The following is a 10,518-nucleotide window of genomic DNA, read 5'->3' as shown; positions in this document are numbered from 1 at the left end:
ATGTGTGAATGGGAAAGTTGCTTAAACGGTTGGAGTTATTCGAACAGCGAATGCAACAAAAGGAGACAAATGTACTGATTAAGTGGAAAAGAAAATTTTTTTTTCTGGACAATTGCAAAGCATCTACAGAATGGAACGGCGTTAAAAATGAGCCATAAATTGTAAAAAAAAAGAAAAATGGTCAGGTAAATAATGTGGATAAAATGTATGAACAATTGGAGGGGGGTATACGCGGTAAAAATGGGGTGAACCCCAAAATGGTAAAGAAATGAAAGAGCCTTCTGTAGGAATGATTTAAGCAAGTTGGCAAGCTTAACTGGACGACAAACTGTTCCAATTACGGTGGTGAATTAAAACTAAAAGGGTGAACTATAATATGATGAACTAAAATGATGAGAAAAAAAGGCAAATTGTTTGCATAACTATGTCACCGAATTATAGCCGACGCATGCCTTTTAAAGAGGACACAGGAATTGTAGCAAACTTTTATAATCTTTACACCTGAGATTGACGCTTTGCTTTTGGGGAAGAAGCAAACATAATTACATACGTAAAAATGCACATACGGATTAAGCGTTTGGCAATATTTTTTGCGATAAAAGTGGGCTACTTTGAAAGAAGAAAATGCTAACATATGTGGTGAACGGGAAAACAAGTGTGGGGAACACACGAGAAATAAGCAAACAAATAAGCATATAAATATGCAAACAAATATGCCACAAAATATGCCAAAAAATGTGACAAAAAAAGGAATAATAAGAAAGCACTATGGAAATGACTGAAGGAAAATCAAATTGCAAAAATGCATAAAAAAAGAACTGTATTACCCGAAATGTATAGTTAAAAAAAAAAAAAAAACACACGTAAAAATTTGAACCGCTGACCAAACGTACATAAATAAAAAAAGTACATACCAATTTGGCTAATAAAAAAAAAAAAAAAAACTCTCAAAAAGTACCATCACTTTTTAAAAAAGGAAATTTAAACGTAAAAGAAAAATGTACTGAGATGTTTTAAGTTTGAAAAGGAACACAAATTTGTGTAATGTGCCATTTCGTGTTCGTAAAAATTATTCGTCGTTTGAGAATATCTCACCAGAGCGGTGATTCATACATGAACAAATGCGCAAGTGCGTACATATAAACATTTTCCCTTTTTGACCAAACAAACCTCTGTGGAAGCACGCGTGTGAGCATATCCCCCCGTAAAACCGGTTCCCCCATTTTGTGCAACCGAAGGATAATTAATTTGTAAGGGAAGTACGTTGCTTCTCCCGCATTTATAATTCCCCCCCACACACCCCTTCCGTTGACAGTTGCGAAATAATGACGGAAACGGATAAGTGGGACTCCCGAGTCAGTAGCCCAGTAACCAGAATAAAACATATACATGAACATAATTTGACGTACTACAGCAAGTGTATGTTCGGGGGGGTCCTGTCTTGTGGGTTAACACATACGGTAATAACACCGTTGGATGTTACAAAATGTAGAATCCAGTCGTATCCTCAAATATATAAAAACCTCTTCCAAAGTGTAAATAAAATAATCAAAGAAGAAAAGGTAAGAAGCTTATCATTAGGATGGTCTCCAACATTAATAGGCTACTCCCTTCAAGGGTTATGCAAATTTGGCTTTTATGAAATTTTTAAGGACGTTTATTCAAATTATTTGGGAGAGGAATATTCGTATAAGTACAAAGGTGTAACATGGCTACTCGCATCCGCATCAGCCGAATTTGTTGCGGATATTTTCCTATGCCCATTCGAAATGATTAAAGTGAAAATGCAAACGAGTAAGGCAAATACATTCCCCACGAAGTTGTCCGAATCTGTGTTCTTCATGTTAGCAAATAAGAAAGAAACCAAGTTCCCCTTTGGTAGTGTTGCACCCTTGTGGTGTCGTCAGATACCTTATACTATGGCGAAATTTTATTTCTTTGAAAAAATTGTGCAGTTAATGTATGACCAAGTTTTCACCAACCCGAAGGATTCCTATTCTAAATCCACTCAGCTGGGCATCACTTTCGCATCTGGTTATTTGTCTGGAATTATTTGCGCCTTGGTTTCGCACCCGGCAGACAATATGATATCTCAATTAGGCAAAGTAGAAAATAAGGGGAAAAAATTGTCAGTCATAACGAAAGAAATGGGTATGGTAAATTTATTCACCAAGGGGATATGTACGAGAGTTTTAATGATAGGAACATTGACCGGTTTGCAGTGGTGGATTTATGACACCTTCAAGGCCGTTATGGGTTTGGGTACCTCGGGCAGTGGCTCATCCGCGAAGAAATAATTCCTGTGGGGAGAAAAATCGCACGATTTTTACAACCTTCAATGAGAAGCAAATTAGCAGCACAGAATGGGAAAGAATAAGAAGGGAAAAAACGTGTGCCCACGTTTAAGCATATTTAAAAGGCCGCCACCAAAGAGGAGGGGCCCCCTTACGAAGAAAGCCCATATCGTATAAACAGTAAGAAAAAATTCATAAAATCGCCACCCCATTTTGTTCTTTGTTTTATTTCTTTTTTGCACACATTTTGAAAGTGCATTTGGAGATACATGCAGTTTCAAAATGTGTGCGCACTGTTAGCCAAAAAAAAAAAATGTACATCTATCTATGGTACATATTTTTGAAGCTTCTTTATTCTTTGTCTGTTTCGTGTTTTTGTGTAAAGAAAAAAAAAAAAAAAAAAAAAAAAACAATTCAACATTCGAAACAGTAGCAACAATAATGATAGTAAAAAAAAAAAATCGTATCGATAATAATCGGAAAATTGTGTACAGCCCCTTTGCCCAGGCAATAGGAATGAAAAAAGGGGAAAACTTATGGTACAAATAAACGAACCACTTGTCGCTCGCCACAAAGGTTCATATAAAAATAAAAATTCGCACGCACACAAGTATCAGGTGTGTATGCATTAATATGCGGTTGCACATATAAAGCAAATATGATGCGAATTGACATCATAGGGTTAATACGGATAATTTACAAATTTTCAGGTGAAGTCAACGCAAAAAGGGGGAAACATAAGAGAAGTATTCTTTTACTTCTTTGCCTGCTTTGCAATGGCTGCCTTGGCGGCCTTCTTGGCCCTTTTCGATTTGGTTGCATAATCAGTCCAGCTCTTAACTTCCCTAAACTTTAAGTTGTTCGCTGAAAAGGAAAAAAAAAAGGAAGATTTTTTTTTTTTTTTACGTGAATGAACTGTGTATAGTTGCACTTTTCATTGCCTTTTCATATGCGCAATCTTACAAACAACTTGGTGCTCCTCCTTGACACTTTCTATAATGTCTTCGTATTTTTTTTCCACGTCCAGCCACAAGCCCAGGGTGTTTTCGCTCAGCAAAAGCGGGCATCTATTTGTGTGATTTAAATGCAGGGGATGAAACGTATGCGCGATCGATCACTTTTAAGGAGGTAAAATAAAAAAAAAAAAAGGGGGTCAAAGGCAAATATCTAAAATGCTATCATCCCAAAAACGTGTAAGCAGTAACATGTGTGCACATGTCTGTGAAACCTGTCATGGATGTCTCTCAGGGAGGAATTCTCGCAAGCGGTAGTAATTATGGTGTATCTGCAATCCTTTTTGTCTGTGTTCGAGATGCTGTAAAGGCCTGGGAAAAACAAAACACGAATGGTGCACTCAATATGTATCGCTTTGCTGAGCCCGGCGCTGTTTTGGGGATTCCTTTGGAAAACGCATTACTGCTAGTTAACCTGCAATTATTACATGGGACTTCTCCTCCTCGTCATCTTCATCTAGATCTGCTACAGTGGGGCAATGTTAAACAAAAAAAAAAAATGGGCATTCGATTTTTTATAATTCTGAGAGGGGGAAAAGGAAAAAAAAAAAAAAATATGGCAGAAATAGGGGGAAGGAAAATAAAACGTATACATATATATGTGCATATGTATATCTCGTGGAGTCCTCTTCATATCTGCCCATTTTCGTGTTTTCCTTTCTGCTCTTACGTTAAAAAGGGGCGGTCTTTTCTTGTTATCATTCAACACTTATGGGTGATGAAAAATGAATAGAGGTGCAACACGTTCAAGCAAAGGATTTGTAATGACACAATAATGATAGCAGTGACAATGGTCATTATTCTACTATTACAATTATTTGCTCTTTTAAAAGTACCTTCGCTGGGTAGCTCTGTTTTAATTTTTTTTTTCTTACTCTTTTCCTTTCCTTCTTTTTTTCTTTTTGGAGCGCCCCTATCCGCTATCGCTGATTCTTCTTCATTGCTCGGGGACTCTTCTTCCTCTTCCTCCTTTACCTCCTCTTTTACTTCCTCTTCTTCCTCTTCGTCTTTCTCTTCCTTCTTAATTTCACCTTTGTTGTTTTCGTCCGACTCGATTTCTTGCTTAACCCTAATTCTAATGGTCACTCCCTCTTCCTTTATGCTGGGGATAATTTTCTCTTCGCTCTTTTCTTCCGTTTTTTCCACGGCTAATTCCTCAACTTTCGTTTCGAGTTTCCCTTCGGTTACTTCTTCAGAAGAATTGTCATCCTTTCCAAAAAATACAAAATATGGGATTCTTTTTGAGGAGCCCTTGATGTCCATCCATTCGAAGTAGCCGTTAACCACAACGGCGCATCGATTCTTATTGATCAGCACGCTGTGGGGTGTGGGAAAAAAGCGGCAGGTTGGTGATGGCCCGGACAGGTGCACAATGCGCGGCGGCACACATGCACACATACACATGTACACATATATGCATATACACATGTGCACATATTTATTTATCTTTTTGCCGCGGTTCACATGTGCGGGCGTGGAGATTGACCGCTCGGGAGGCAAACCGACTTGAACGACTTCTTCGACTGCAGGCTCTCCACTCTGGCGTTAATCAAAAGGACTTCCTTGTCGAGTTTTCCGTAGTTGTATGGCTTTAGTCCCCATAGGCAAACTTGAATTACTTTGATTTTTTGTGGGGCTTTGTTTCCCTTTCCGTTTTCATTTTCAACGCTCTCGTAGATAATGGGCATGTAATTTTTCCTAAAAATATTTTTAAGTTTGTGCGGAACACCACACGTCACGTCATGTCATGTCACATTGCGTGCAGCGCATTCGATGCAGTTACAAGAAATGGCTGAATGTTTATGCGCTGTGCATAGAGATACACGTGTACACGTATGCACGTTTTATATGTATATATATGCAGCTCATTGAGCGCGATTTTTTTTTTTTTTTTTTTTTTTTCTTTACTTATTTATCATTCCTCTCCTTAATTTTTCATTGTTCAGAATTTGCTTGCAGTTGTACTTTTTTTTCAAAACGTTTATGTCGATATTGTAGTATACTCGTACACACATCTTCGCCTTATCTTATATTTTTGTGTGCTCAACTGTGGGAAAAAGTTCGCGAAAAAAGGGATTAAGCGAAATCGTTTTTTTCTGTTCTTTCGCAATTTTGTGAAAATATGTAACAGGGAAAATGACAAAATGAAATAGGAATGTTGTTTTTGCCGTTGTTTTGCTTTATACAGGTTGTGCTTGTGAATAATTTTTTTTTTTTTTTTGCTTTTTTTTTAAGTATAAACTTTATGAAGAGGAAAAAAATGCAATTTAATTAAAACACAAACAGTTTCATTTTGACAAAAATAGAAAAGGAATGAAAAAAAAAAAATCATGCATAAAATTAAAACCAAAGAAAGTCAAGCAACCTTGGGAATTCTTAAGCCACTAAAATAAATTGAAGAAAAGAAGAAAAGGGGAGGTCTTCTGGTTATCCTTTTTCTGGTCAACCACCATGATGTAGAAAAGTGTCAGTTTCAGAAACGTCCCTTTTGCTTAACTTGGACTTTCATATATAACGTAAGAAGGAAAAAAAAAAAGTAAATCTACCCATGTACATGTGTACATATATACGCACACGTTCATTTCAGCACCATATAGGTATGCCTACATGTGCATATGGGTGAACCAGCTTGTACATGTGCGCATATAGGCATGCCTACATTAGTTCACAGGGTTATGCGCACATGGGTTTATATCTGCCTGTACGCATGTGCTCATGTGCCTATGTGCTGCATATGTAAGCAACTACATGGGCACAGGCACCGGTGGAAACACCGACATGTACATATGTGCACATGTGTCGGCACAAAAACCGACGTGTATATATGTGCACATGTGCATATGAGCACAAATGATTAACTGCATGCATTCGTGTGCACATGTGCCGACACGCGAATGTGCGCATATGGGCATATATATAAATTTCGACACGCATATAAGTGTATACGCACCTGGGTAAATGGCTGCATGTCGGTGGGTGCGCATACGAATGTGAGCATGTCGATAGGTGCACGAACGCACGCATCTCTACATGCACAAGTGCTTGGGAGCATGTGGAGGAAAGGCAAACTGCGTGACGCCACCCTTTTTTAATGCTGTTTTTTCCACTAATTTTGACCCGTTCTGTAAATTGAACAAATGAGAAAAAAAAAAAAAAAGGCGTGAAAAAGTTTTCCTTTCCGGTTGCATTTTGACCGAGCAAAGGACAGGAGAGAAAGTAGCCATGCGTTTTCTTTTTTTTATAAGCTGATATACATTTGAAACGTTTTCATTTAACTCTTTTAGAGGAATCGCATGAGAGCGAAAAGAAGATGGAAAAAATGCCCAGCAAAGCGGCATGAATTGAAAAAGGTATGTATGCAAAGCATCGGGGAGAAGAACAAGAGTAATCTGAACATGCGAAGCAGAATATGCCTCACAAGTTGATGGCGAAAATGCTTTAATTTTAGAGAGCTTTTTCCCCCCCCCTAAAAAAAGAGATTCAAGATGACCAAGAAATGGTGTCGTATTTATGTGCAGCAAAAATAACCCATCGTGGTGTTTTTAACCCGATTAAGAAAAAAATGTTGCGTAAAGGTGATATCCCCGGAGCTGCCCTCAATGAAATTTCAACCAAAAGAACCATTTCTACAACAATAAAATTGGTTAACTATAATCCCTATTTTTTGGTTCGAAAAAATGAAAAAGGGGACTGCAGATTTTTTCACCATAGGAATAATTTAAGCAGCCATTTTTTTGAAGGCAGAAAAGGACTCGGAGGAAGCAAAAATAGCATTTCGTATAGCAACAAAATTGATCAAAAGTATGAGGAAAATCCTTCAGAGGGTTGTGCAGATGAGGAAAATTTTCCAAATGTAGAAAAGACTGCTAACTGGAAATGGGAAGAAACGAGCCGACATGAGAATCTCACAAATGGAGATAGCCCGCAGAGTGGACAGAACAAAATTTTAAACAGACATGAATACGTCGATCTGAATTTGCTAAACATCGATGAAGAAATTGTGAATAACTTAAAGGTGATTCTCAAAATAGATAAGCTGTACATGTATCAGTACATAATTTTTAACGAAATTTTTTGCAAACAATGGCAAGCATGTACTTGTCTACAACAAGACAGGGACGGGGAAAACGCTCAGCTACTTGCTACCGTTAATACAAAAATTGATAAATGAAAAATTCGATTGTAAGAGGAAGATATTAATTTTGACGCAGAATATTTATCTCTGCAAACAGTTATATATTTACATTTTGTCCATTTACCCCAATTTAAATGTGTGCATTTTGTTCGATGAACATGATCCGTCCGATCGTGTGAAAAAAATAAAGCAAGACGTAATTGGGAAGGAAGAATTCGCTCACAAGTTGAATGAACAGAATAGCGATTTGTATAGAGAAAACTACGGCATCCATTTTTACCTAGCCACGCCAAATAAATTAGAGTTTTACATAAAGAATTATAAGAATACGAAAAAAAATGAAAAGAACGTCATGAACAATATTTTAAATTGTGTGCACACCATCGTTGTAGATGAGTTTGATTACATAGTCGAAAGTAGAAAGTTGATTTTCAATTTTTTATTTAAAAGGGATTTGCTAAACGGGGGGGATGATGAGGTGACCGCAAAAGGGAATGATACTAATGGGGAAAAATTTAATCGTGAAAATTATCAAATATATTTGTTCACAGCAAATATGAATGAACTGATGAGGAAAAAAATTAACGACCATTTATGCGGTTTTGTTTTTTTTGATTTTATTAATGGGGTTAAAGAAGTTATTCAAAATAAAGTGGATGAAGAAAGAGCGAGTGTGTTAAAAAATTCGCAACATATAATTCAGTTGCTCAGCAGAGAGAACAAGTCTTCCAGCCTGTGCAGCTTAAACATCGCCCACTTTATATGCAAAATAAATACCCCCTCGAAGTATAAGTATGTATCGTACTTTTTAAATGAGTTTTTTTTTTTAAAGAGAAAAAATGTGTCAGGGAAAAGAGGGACCCACCAGTTGTCGGACAAAAATGACGAGTGCGATGGTGACAAGTTGATCCGGGATTACATGGGCAGGGACCCCCTTGAGGAGAGGGAGAAGGAGGATAAAATAAGCAAGTGCATAATTTTTGCCAACTCCAAGGAAGAGGTGACTATGCGTTATGCCGTCTACGTTGTGCGTTTTTTCCTTACCGCGTGTGTGCACTGCTTCTGCCCCCCCCGCTTGCCAAACTTTTCCAACGGAGCGAAATTCGTTTCATTTTTACTACCCCCTTTGAAGGTCGAAAAGCTGCACGAGAACTCCTTCCTGAAGCCCCACTCAGTTATGATGCACTCGGAACTGCTAACGTTGCAGAAAAACGAAAATATAAATCTGTTTAAGTTGGGGAAAAAACCCATCCTCATCACGACGGATATCGTGAGCAGGGGGCTCGACATAGATAACGTTATTTTCATTCTGAATTACTCGCCCCCTACGTCCCCAAATGATTACATACATAGGTGAGGCGCGGAGAGTTGCACATTGAGAGCGCGAAAGAGGGAGATCTCTCTCCCGTTCGTTTGTTAACATTTCATGCGGAATTAATTCCCCACTTTTTTGCAGATCGGGTCGAACCGGAAGAGCGAAAGAGAAGGGAGTCTGCCTAACGATGTACCATAAATATGAATATAAAAATCTGGACAAGATAATGAAGTATACCAAAAATAATTTCCAAGTTATTTTATGCCCCCATGTAGATGAAGTCTACAAATTTTCAGTGGACAGTTTGACAGGTAACACAGGAGGGAGGAAGAGCGATCTGTGGAGGATTATCAAGTGGGGAAATTCCCCTAAATAGAGATGCTCAGTTATGTTAGCATGACGAATTGCATTATGCATGTGCTAAAAAATTTGAGGCGTACATGTGGATTCCATTTGCGCTTTCCCCCCTTTAGAAAGCATAATGAAGATCGCCCCGGAGGAATACGAATTTCTTAATGATAGATCAAAGGAGCTACTAAAAACGCATGGTACAAAAATCATCGCGCAGATACTCTCCGTTTTGCTAAAACATGACAGAAAGGGACACAGCGTTTCTCTGCTATCTGGAAAGAAGAACTACGTCGCTGTTTTGATAAAGGACCCCTTTTTTGAGGTAAAAAGTTGCAAAAGTGGAAGAGCGTCAGAATTGCTCATTATGCGTCCCCAATGGGGAATAACTTGTTAATGTGTATGTTCATATGTATAGGTGCACACGTTTAAACTCGCTTAAACAGGCAAAGTAGTTAGAAAATCCCCTATCTGATTTACCCTTCCGAGCAGGCAATAAAAAATAAGGACGATATTGTTAACTTGATGAAAGTCACCACGGGAAATAAAAACATGTCAAATGTAAGAGCGCATAAATGGAAAAAGTAAAAGAAAAAAAAAAAGAAATACCACGGAGACTTCATTTTTTTTTGGCGTAATTCCCCCTTTTAGGTTGTCGGAGATGTGGCCAAATGTGATGAGGGCTACATTGCAGACATTTCTAGCACGCACGTTAATAAAATTATAAGCTTGTACAATAGCTCCAACTCGGAATATAAGAACAAGGGTGTACAAATTGACACTGTAATAGAATTACCTCCATTGATTCGCGAAAAAAAAACCATCATAAGAAAAAACAGAAAAGTCCCATGGATAAAATAGTATGCATTTATAATTACATAAAAAATGTTTAGCCATTTGTGATTCCATTTCGTGTATAAATTAGCTGAACCTTTTGAGGGGACGGCCATTACTTCACATCTTGCACATTCTTCCGTTGTTGTTTGGAAGGGCATTCGCACATGAATGAATAAGCTTTAGTGTACATGGGTCTGCTATGCGGAAAGAGCGCGGCATTTTTGCCCTCACACATTTGCATCTATACGAGTTGATCAAATCGAAAATGTTTTTTTTCTGTGTACACATGTAAATCATATTTAAATGTATGGCTGATTTGTTGTACGTAATTCTTTTTTTTTTTTCTTTTTTTTTTTTAAAAAAAATGCGAATGTTCGTCATGCAGTTTCTCCCCCTACATCTCTACAAATATGCAGCGCTCTTTTATGCGAATTTTTACATATGCGTTTATTTTGCGCATGGCAGTTCACGCTACGTTTAGGTGAATGCATATCGTTTTAACTCAATTTTGCATGCCTACTTTTTCCCTTACAGCAAATTGCAGAAAAAGAAAATTATAGTGTTAGGAAGAAAAGC

General features: G+C 37.7%; 3 protein-coding genes across 3 annotated transcripts, besides 19 other annotated features; 2 read left to right on the top strand and 1 right to left on the bottom strand.

Moving 5' to 3' along the window:
• Positions 1-464: 464 nt before the first annotated feature.
• Positions 465-491: a microsatellite.
• Positions 492-778: 287 nt separating this feature from the next.
• Positions 779-819: a microsatellite.
• Positions 820-1,325: 506 nt separating this feature from the next.
• Positions 1,326-2,297, top strand: PVX_084135 (mitochondrial carrier protein, putative; the record flags this gene model as incomplete). Its single annotated transcript, XM_001616447.1, has 1 exon — positions 1,326-2,297. One exon carries the CDS (start codon positions 1,326-1,328, stop codon positions 2,295-2,297), a length of 972 nt encoding a protein of 323 aa, XP_001616497.1.
• Positions 1,561-1,580: a microsatellite.
• Positions 2,298-2,320: a microsatellite.
• A 399-nt stretch (positions 2,321-2,719) lies between these two features.
• Positions 2,720-2,797: a microsatellite.
• Positions 2,781-2,809: a microsatellite.
• A 239-nt stretch (positions 2,810-3,048) lies between these two features.
• PVX_084130 (hypothetical protein, conserved) lies at positions 3,049-5,056 on the bottom strand (the record flags this gene model as incomplete). Its single annotated transcript, XM_001616446.1, has 6 exons — positions 4,814-5,056; positions 4,120-4,625; positions 3,723-3,773; positions 3,523-3,619; positions 3,258-3,361; positions 3,049-3,158 (listed from the first exon to the last, which is right to left on the bottom strand). The coding sequence occupies exons 1-6, from the start codon at positions 4,993-4,995 to the stop codon at positions 3,049-3,051; spliced, it is 1,050 nt and encodes a 349-aa protein (XP_001616496.1). The 5' UTR covers positions 4,996-5,056.
• Positions 3,942-3,970: a microsatellite.
• Positions 4,241-4,295: a microsatellite.
• Positions 4,796-4,854: a microsatellite.
• Positions 5,021-5,059: a microsatellite.
• A 52-nt stretch (positions 5,060-5,111) lies between these two features.
• Positions 5,112-5,140: a microsatellite.
• Positions 5,141-5,253: 113 nt separating this feature from the next.
• Positions 5,254-5,280: a microsatellite.
• A 10-nt stretch (positions 5,281-5,290) lies between these two features.
• Positions 5,291-5,318: a microsatellite.
• A 299-nt stretch (positions 5,319-5,617) lies between these two features.
• Positions 5,618-5,644: a microsatellite.
• A 414-nt stretch (positions 5,645-6,058) lies between these two features.
• Positions 6,059-6,083: a microsatellite.
• Positions 6,084-6,803: 720 nt separating this feature from the next.
• Positions 6,804-9,966, top strand: PVX_084125 (ATP dependent RNA helicase, putative; the record flags this gene model as incomplete). The annotated part of the gene is made up of 7 exons (XM_001616445.1): positions 6,804-7,322; positions 7,399-8,442; positions 8,575-8,795; positions 8,899-9,068; positions 9,231-9,430; positions 9,598-9,666; positions 9,757-9,966. The coding sequence occupies 7 exons, from the start codon at positions 6,804-6,806 to the stop codon at positions 9,964-9,966; spliced, it is 2,433 nt and encodes an 810-aa protein (XP_001616495.1).
• Positions 7,652-7,793: a microsatellite.
• Positions 9,315-9,335: a microsatellite.
• Positions 9,867-9,887: a microsatellite.
• A 410-nt stretch (positions 9,967-10,376) lies between the features above and the next one.
• Positions 10,377-10,404: a microsatellite.
• Positions 10,405-10,518: the final 114 nt, after the last annotated feature.

Source organism: Plasmodium vivax, chromosome 13, assembly GCF_000002415.2.
Source record: "Plasmodium vivax chromosome 13, whole genome shotgun sequence".
NCBI lineage: Eukaryota > Apicomplexa > Aconoidasida > Haemosporida > Plasmodiidae > Plasmodium > Plasmodium vivax.
This window is presented reverse-complemented; position numbering and strand designations above follow the sequence as displayed.